This window comes from Macrotis lagotis, chromosome 1 (genome assembly GCF_037893015.1).
Source record: "Macrotis lagotis isolate mMagLag1 chromosome 1, bilby.v1.9.chrom.fasta, whole genome shotgun sequence".
Taxonomy (NCBI): domain Eukaryota; kingdom Metazoa; phylum Chordata; class Mammalia; order Peramelemorphia; family Peramelidae; genus Macrotis; species Macrotis lagotis.
The window spans coordinates 32,900,287-32,909,427 of NC_133658.1; the positions used below are offsets into that span (position 1 = coordinate 32,900,287).

At 37.2% G+C, this 9,141-nt stretch overlaps 1 protein-coding gene across 6 annotated transcripts in view; it reads left to right on the top strand.

Moving 5' to 3' along the window:
• DNAH6 (dynein axonemal heavy chain 6) overlaps positions 1–9,141 on the top strand; it is a 227,602-nt gene that overhangs the window by 93,553 nt on the left and 124,908 nt on the right. For all 6 annotated transcript variants that reach the window (XM_074196146.1, XM_074196126.1, XM_074196152.1 and 3 more), the window contains 3 exons: positions 82–237; positions 2,118–2,279; positions 6,294–6,431. In XM_074196146.1, the coding sequence (XP_074052247.1) occupies positions 82–237; positions 2,118–2,279; positions 6,294–6,431 (456 nt within the window). The remainder of the gene's footprint in view (positions 1–81; positions 238–2,117; positions 2,280–6,293; positions 6,432–9,141) is intronic.

The following is a 9,141-nucleotide window of genomic DNA, read 5'->3' on the forward strand; positions in this document are numbered from 1 at the left end:
CACATTAACTACTGGAAATTCACTCAGAATTCAATTCTGTAAGAAAATCTATCATCTTCTTGCTTTGTATCTCCTGGATAGGTGACTACTTCTGATTGCTTTGAATGGCAGAGACAGCTTCGTTATTATTGGGATCTTGACCTGGATAACTGTGTGGCCAAAATGGCCCTTTCTCAATATACATATGGCTACGAGTACCTCGGTGCATGCCCCAGACTGGTGATTACCCCCCTCACTGTAAGTTAATTTTTTATTTACTATTTGTGGAGTCAGGATGAGCATAAATAACTGTCCTTGGGACCAAGAAGACCTAGATTCAAACCTTATTTCTGATTGTATGTAAACTTTGGCAGGACCTTTATATGTAGTGTTCTAGGCTAGCAGCTTCAAACTCAAACAGAAATGGGAGCCACTAATCCATGGTCTCAGGAACTTACATTTTCATCTGGTTTGGGTCACTCCTAAGAGTGTTGTGGACCTCATGTGGCCCAGTGACACCTTTGCTCTAGGCAACTCTATAAGACAATATGTTGCACAGGTCCCAGGCTTTACTTAGGAGTTCTCTTTTCCAATGAAATCCCAGTTCTAATCTTCAATCCCAATACTAATATTATATATTAAAGATTACCTAAGAAATTTGACTACAGAAATTCTTTGCCTCCATCTATGTGGGTACTTAAACCCCAAACTACTACAACGGTAGTGCCTCCATGCCTTCACTGCTGATCATGAATGAATAGCTCTGGATAATCCTGATCTACTAATGGCTAGTATCCTGGCATGTTGCCTCCTCAAAGCTGAAGAGGCTGAGTCTTGGCTACAGGAAGTCAATCCATCTCTTGGGGCCCTTTGAAGCCTTTTCCACTTTGAGGGTCTGTTTCAGATTGACTTTGCTGCTTCACCCAGGTCTCATTGGCTAAGATCTTCATTAGATGTTTATGAAACATCCCTCCTTTATCTAGAATATTCAAATTAAAGGATGACATTCACTTCCCTGAAAAGCTACCCCTGGAGCTTTTTCTCTAGTGGCCAAAGTCACAAGTAAGCAGCATCAATATCCAAGCATTTAAAGTACTATGTTTCTCAATAATCAGCACTGTCCAAAGTGCTGAGGGTGCAAAGAGGGTTCAAAACAGTCCCCTCCCTGGAAAAACTCAAATGAGAAGATCTTAGGCAAACAACTATGAGCAAATGGTGATGGTTATGGTGATGGTGATGGTGATGGTGATGGTGATGGTGATGGTGATGGTGATGGTGATGGTGATGGTGATGGTGATGGTGATGGTGATGGTGATGGTGATGGTGATGGTAGTGGTGATGAAGGTGGTGGTGGTGGTGATGGTTGTGGTGGTCATGATGAGAATGGTGATGGGAATATGAAAATGGTGATGATGATGGTGATGGGAATGATGAAGGTGAGGATGGTGATGATGATAATGATGATAACTGAAATTTATATAGTGCTTACTATGTGTCAGGCACTGTACTTTACAAATATTATCTCATTTGTTCCTCACAACAACTCTGATAAGTAGGTGCTGTTATCATCCCCCCCATTTTATAGTTTAAGAAACTGAGACAAACAGGATTAAGTGATTTTCCCAGGGTCATCCAGCTTGTAGGTGTCAGAGGCTGAAACTTAATTCAAATTCTCCTCACTCCCAGGTCCAACTCTACCCACTGCACCATCTATCTAGGAGATAAACAGAGAATAAAACTAGCATTAAAGAGGATCACCAAATATTTCTTGCAGAAAGTGGGATTTTAACCAAGATTTTAAGGGAACCAGGAAAGCCAGGAGGCAGATAATTCCACACATGGGAACAACCAGGGAAAATTCACTGAGTGGTTGAGGGATGGAGGGGAAGGGAAAAAGAAAGTAAGGAAAGAAGGAATGAAGGAAATAATAAAGCTAATCAAATTCCATTTCCTCTCTTTTTGATTTTCTTCAGTTTACCCTGACTGTAGTTTCTTCATACATGGTCATTTGCTTGTTGTCTTCACCATTAGACTCTGAACTTTTTGTGAACACAGACTGCCTTTTGCCTTTCTTTGTATCGTGCTTAGCACACAGCAGATGCTTCATAAATCCTTGTTGTTACTATTAACTTCCTCAGGATCGCTGCTACCTCTGTCTAATGGGAGCCCTGCAGCTTGACCTGGGGGGAGCTCCAGCTGGACCTGCAGGCACAGGAAAAACTGAGACCACAAAAGATCTGGCCAAAGCACTAGCCATTCAGTGTGTGGTGTTTAACTGTTCCGATGGTTTGGACTATAAGGTACAGTGTCCATATATGAATGCTATCATTTAATGCTGGAGGTTTTTTTCATTCCTGTTGAGTGGTTTTATAAAAGTAGATCTCTAAGGGCCAGAGGATGAAACTCGGTGGACTGAACTAAGCGGGATTGGGCATAGTTGAAATAAACTCCAACTCACTCACAATGGCTCCCTTGGTCTCCCCAGGAACATTCAAATTCCTGGCACAACTGGATTCTACAAAGATGAAGTTTATTTGCACAAAATCACTCTCTAGTCTTAAATATCATCTTAGGAAACAACACCCCTACAGCATTCAAGAATGGGAATTAAAAAAAAAGATGAAACTGATGAGAGCCAATTCATGAACCAGCATTGCATAACCTAGGATGCTATATTGTTCTTATAACACATGTTCTAATTTCATAGTTCCTTGAAAAGATTAACCTTGTGGTATAAATAAATGAAGGACAAGTATAACATCCTGTTTGTCTTCAAATTTCCATAATCATCTAGTTGATGATCAAAAGTGTTCCCAAGGGGTGGCTAGGTAGCGCAGTGGATAAAGCACTGGCCCTGGAGTCAGGAGTACCTATGTTCAAATCCGGTCTCAGACACTTAATAATTACCTAGCTGTGTGGTCTTGGGCAAGCCACTTAACCCCATTGCCTTGACAAATCCAAAAGAAAAAGTGTTCCCAGATGACGATAGTATATGTCTAGAAACCACCGAGTAATGATTATTCTGGGCTCACTAACCCAAATAGAGGACCCCCCCCATATTTTATTTTCTTTAAGACATAAAGATACTTTTCCAATGATTCCTAGGAATATGGCCAACTAAGAGCTTAGTATATCTCAAAGGTCATCATTCTAATTCTAGGGTCTAATCACCTTGCAAAGTCAAAGCCTTATTCAATCACTTGCAGAAATATTTAGGAGCAAAATCACAAAAGCTTTAGGTTTGGCATGTCATGGCTGCCATCTTCAGGTTCTTTTCTTATTGTATGGCTAACTAGCAAAGTCCCAGACCTATCTTTCACTCTCTTCCCATGATAGATCTAATTTGTTTAGCCTCTGATGATTCTATTGCACACAAATCATTGTTCATTATATGCAACTACCTAACACCCTATGTCTTTTCATTTCCCTTTGGGTGATTTTTTTTCTTTAGATATTGGTGTTCTGCATCAAATTTCTTAAGATTTCTATATCCATCAGTAATCAAATTTCAATTCTAGTTATGCTGAATATTCTATTATATATATCATAATATATTACATAGGATATATTGTATATCATATATTCCCATAGAATACTGATTTTCTTTGCCTAAATTCACTCTCTGTGAAACTTTTTCAGTTTCTTTGATCTCCTGTTTTCTTTGCTGGGGAATTGCTTTTTAATCAGGAAGATCGTGCTTACATTCATAGCAGTATCTTTTTTTTTGTCTCTTGGTCCGATTAAATTCAATCCAGGAAACATTAATTAAACACCTTGGTATGCCAGGAACCCTGCTACGTATTGGAGGGAGAAAGACAGTGAAATAGTTCCTGCCCTCCTGGGTTTTGCATTCAATGAGAGAAAAATAATGTGTAACGAGTAAATACAAAATAAAAACAGCATAAGGGAGGTGAAGTTGGGAGATTCAAGAAGGAACTTTTGTAGAAGATGGCAACTGAAGGATCCCTGAAGGTTTCCAAGGGTTCTAAGAGGTGAAGGTAAAAGGGGATGGCATCACAGATGTAGAGGTGGAAGACAGAAAGTCACTTTCAAAGAATGGCAAATAGGTCAATTTGTCTGAGACAGTCAATTTGTCACTTTGGCAGCCTCTAATTAAATGCTTCCAATAGCTGTTACGTGCTGAGGAATACACAGAAGAGCAGAGACAGTCCTTGCCATCAAGGAGCTCAAGATCTAAGGAGACAAACACATAGAAATGGAGTGTGAAAGAGGGAGTGACAAAGGAAGCTTGAAGGTCAGAGCCAGGTTTGTTTTTTATACCAGAGGCAATAGAGAGCCACTGAAGCTTCTTGAACATGGGAGTGACAGAAACACAGTCTCTGTTTGAGGATTATCAGTTTGGTGTCTGTACGGAGGAGTAAAGAAGCGGAAGACTTCAGGTAGGGAGACTAATAAGGAGTCTATTAAAAAACTAAGTCAGGATGTAATAGGCCTAAACCAGGGCTGTGCAGAGCCAGCTTGAACCCATCCCCAAGAGCCAATTCAATCTAATCCAATAAATATTAAACATTTATGATGTATCAGTCACTGTGCTATGCCCTCAACAAGCTTACAATCGAAAAGGGGAAACAGGACACAAAAGGAAGCAGGGCCTAGGGGAAGACAAGATCAGGATACCTAGAAGTATCTAGCATTGAAGCAGCTCTAACCAACACCAGGTAAATGGACATTTCAGGAATCATTTGGCCTTGTTTTAAAGCTTCAGCAAAGGGAATGTTCTTTGTCCAGACTCTTTTCTGAGATGCTCATCAATAACACCTGGAATTTGAAGTGAAGATGAAGTTGGGGGTGCAGGTGGGGGAGTATCAAGTGACTTTGTCATAATAACCACATTTTGGGACAAGCTATCTTAAGTTCAACGTATCCAACATTGAATTTATCCTCTCCTTCTGAACTAAATGCTCCTGTTGTTTTCATTCAGTAATTTCTGTCCTGTCAAACCCTTCATGACCCCATTTGGGTTTTCTTGGCAAAGATAATAGAGTGCCATTTCCTTCGGCAATTCATTTTACAAATGAAGAAACCAAGGCACTTAGCATTCAGTGACTTACCTAGAATCACAGAGGGAGAAAGTGTCTGAGACTGGATTTGAACTCAGGAAGAAGAGTCCTCCTGACTGGCACCCTGTCTGCTGTGCCACCTAGCTACCTCCCCTTTTCTCCTACCTTCCCTATTTCTGTCAAGGATACTCAAGTTCCCAACCTAGAAATTGTCTCAGTTTCTATGCTCTCATACTCCTGCCCTGCCAAATCTAATCAGTTTCCAAATTTAACCATTCTACCTCCATAACATTTCTCACATTGCCCCCCTTCTCTCCACTAAGACAATAGCCACTCTAATTGAGGCCCTCATTACAACTCAACAGACTTTTTCATCTGTCTCCTAACATTTTAGCCCAAACTTGCAACCTTTGCATTTCTAAGATCTTCTAAATGATCAAAATATGGCAGGCAGAACATATCTTCACCACCAGCCAATCCATTCACAATCTTTAAATATCAGCAATGTACTATGTACACACTGCTAAACATTGGGCATACAAGGATCAATAATTCTTCTGTATAGACCACAGAGACTTAAGTCCAAAGGATACCATTCTTTGATTAATAAATATTTTTTCAATTCTTGCCTGTCTTAAAATCAACCTTTCTAGAGAGTTACAATTCCAGAACCTTACATATAGGGGAGTCTTTTGAGGTCATTTGGTTCACCCCACCTGTAACAGTTCAGATGACTGGTTTTCCAGTGTCTAACCCATTCTATGATTCTGTGCTGCTTCAGTCCATATTTCATAGCCAATCTTCAAAGTGAATGATTTGACAAAATTTTAGTAGCCATCATAATGCTTCTTTCCCCAGCTTACATAGGTTGTTTTCTTTCTAATTTCTGATACTATTGATTTCGTCCTTCTGGCATTGTTGGAGAGAGAGTGGAAAGGTAAGAGCAAGGAAATAAAGAGGAGGATGAAAGAAGTCTAGACTTCACTCAGTTGTCTGAAGTCACTCAATCAGATGTCCAACCGAGGAGGCACTTGTCAATGAGAACTTAGGTGCTCTCTAGCTTCCTTAGAGGCCATCAAAATCAAGAAGATTTTTTGTAGAAAAGAATAAAAATTTGGCAAGAGAGTAGAAATTGGATTTTGAATAATGTTTTTAACATGTGTCTTTCTCATTCCAGCATCCAACTGTTTCTTTTCTGCAGAACTCAACTTCCTCATTACTTAGGTTAAAATTAAAATGATGCCAAATTTGGCAAGGGCCACCCTTGGTGAGATGGTGTTCTCTCTGTTCCAGATGATGGGGAGATTCTTCAGTGGCTTGGCTCAGTCAGGAGCCTGGTGCTGTTTTGATGAGTTCAACCGGATCGATATAGAGGTTCTGTCTGTAATTGCTCAACAGCTGATTACAATCAGAAATGCCAAAGCTGCAAAGGTAAGGTGCTTGGAGACTCTCCATGGGGGGACCAAATTATGGCACTCCCTGCAGTATGTTTTTTAGTTTAGGGTGAGGCAACTAAGAAGGCCATTTTACAGTTAGCACCCGATTTGTGTTTACCTGATGAGTTTTCCAGCACAGAAACAGCATCAACAAAGGAGTTGGGGCAGCTTATTCCAGGCCTTCCTCATCCCTTCATCCACTACCTGCTCCCACTTTTCCCCTTTATCCTTTTTCTTTACTTTAACTTGGCCTCAATTCTGGCCCAACCCCAATTCCACCTCATTTCTCTCACCTTGGGTTTAGGAGGGGCCTCTGTCTAGTTGTGGCTTTGATGCATGCATGGGGAATGGGGAAGTCCTCTCAGGACTGAAGGGTGCAAGGATATACTTTTTTGCTTTGATGAAGGGAGTTTCCTTCCTCCCCCCAGAAGTAGCAGGGGGAGAAAAAATCAAGGAACTAATTTGTCATACTTACTGGAAGACTGTACAGTCCTTTTATTTCTTCCAGATAGAGCATTGGAAGACCTAAATTCAAGTCCTGCCTTAGACATTTCTCAGCTGTGACTGATCCTAGTCAAGTCACATAACCAATTTCAACCTTGGTATCCTCATTTGCAAAATGGGGATGATAATAAAATCTACTCCGTGCTGTGCACGGAACCAAATGAGATAACGTATAAGACAGTTTTCAAACCTCAGAATGTACATGCATTCTAGCAATTGCTGTAATTATGTATTTTATGTGATTGAGGTGAGGGGACAGATGTGAAGGAAGGAGCAATAGCAGAGGGCATCGCATGCATTGTCCTGGAACAGGCACTGTGCTAAGGCAGGAATCAACAAAAAAAAAAACCCTGTTTTCAAGGGGTTTAGATCCTAATGGGGTAAAACAACATATACAGAGGAAAACAGACATTAAAAATGTGCATATATAGACATACTTAAAACATCACATAAAAGGAACTAAAAATAACATGTAAAAAGGAAATCACTATTTAAATATATATAAACATAAAAAGAAACTAAAGCAACTTATAAAAAGAAAACAAAAATTAAATATATAGATATATACATAAACAACATAAAAAGTAAATGAATAATATATAAAAAGGAAAATAGAAATATTAAATAGAAATATATATAACCAACATAAAAGGAACTAAAAACAACATATAAAAAAGAAAAAACAAAATGTTCCCAAATATATGCATACATACATAAACACTATAAAAGAAACTAAAAACAACAAATGCAAAAGAAAACAAAATATTAAAAACTATATATACATAAATATAAAAATGTACTAAAAAATAAAAAGGAAAACAAAAATTTTAAAAATAAATGCATTTATATACAAAGAGGAACTAAAACATATACAAAGAAAAACCAAATATTAAAAAATATATGCCTGTATAGAGGCATTTATAGACAAAGGAAAACAAGTTTTTAAAATATATGCACATATACATAATCACCATAACTGTATGTATCTATAAACATGTATACATAAACAGCATAAAAAGGGAACTAAAAAACAGCATATACAAAAGAAAACAAAATATTAGAAACTTTATGTACATATATACATAAACAACATAAAAGTGACACTTAAAGCAACATGTAAAAAGGAAAACAAAAATTGCATACATAAATGACATAAAAAGGGAACTAAGAACAATATAAACAAAGGAAAACAAAACTTTTTAAATATATGCATATACATCAATACTATCAAAGGGAATTAAAAGCAACATGTAAAAAGGAAAAATAAATATATGTACATAGACATATATACATAAATAACATAAAAAGGAACTAAAACAACATACAAAAAGGAAAATAAAAATATTAAATATATATACACATATTTTTAAAATATATGTATATAAACAGCATATAAAAGGAAAACAAAAATATTAAATTTAGAGCTAGATCATGTATAACAACACAATAGGAACACAACAATTTTTAAAATATATACGTATATACATGTATATGTAACCAACATAAAAGGGGACTAAATACAGCATATACAAAAGAAAACAATAATAGAAACTGTATATATGCATAAACAAAGTAAAAAGGAACTAAAAACTATATACAAAGAAAGACAAAATATTAAAAATATATTTGTACATAGACATATATACATGTAAAAAGAACCCAAAACAACATATACAAGGAAAAAACTTCAAATATATGCCTATGTACATAAATACTTTAAAAAGGAACTAAAATAACATGTAAAAAAGCAAAAATATTAAAAATGTATGCATATATACATAAAAGAGCTAAAACAACATTTAAAAAGGAAAACAAAACTATCAAGAATATATGCTTATGTGCATAAAACTAAAAAGGAGCTAAAACCATAGGAATACAAAAATATTTAAAATAAATGCATGTACAAAGAAAAAAGGAACTAAAAGGGACATTCAAAGGAAATAATAAAACATACACATATATCCACATGTGTGTATGTATACGTGTGTGTGTGTGTGTGTGTGTGTGTTTATATATGAAACAAATAGTGGAATAGGACAAGGTGAGTGCCAGCATCCACAGGGCCATGGGGGCCAGGTTCAGACAATCTGAAACAGGTCAGAGAGAGGAATACATCATGATGGATCCAGGCCCTTTCTTACAATGGAGGTTCCTAGGAGAACTCACCAATTTAGAACTAAATCCACTAAATTCAAATCCTA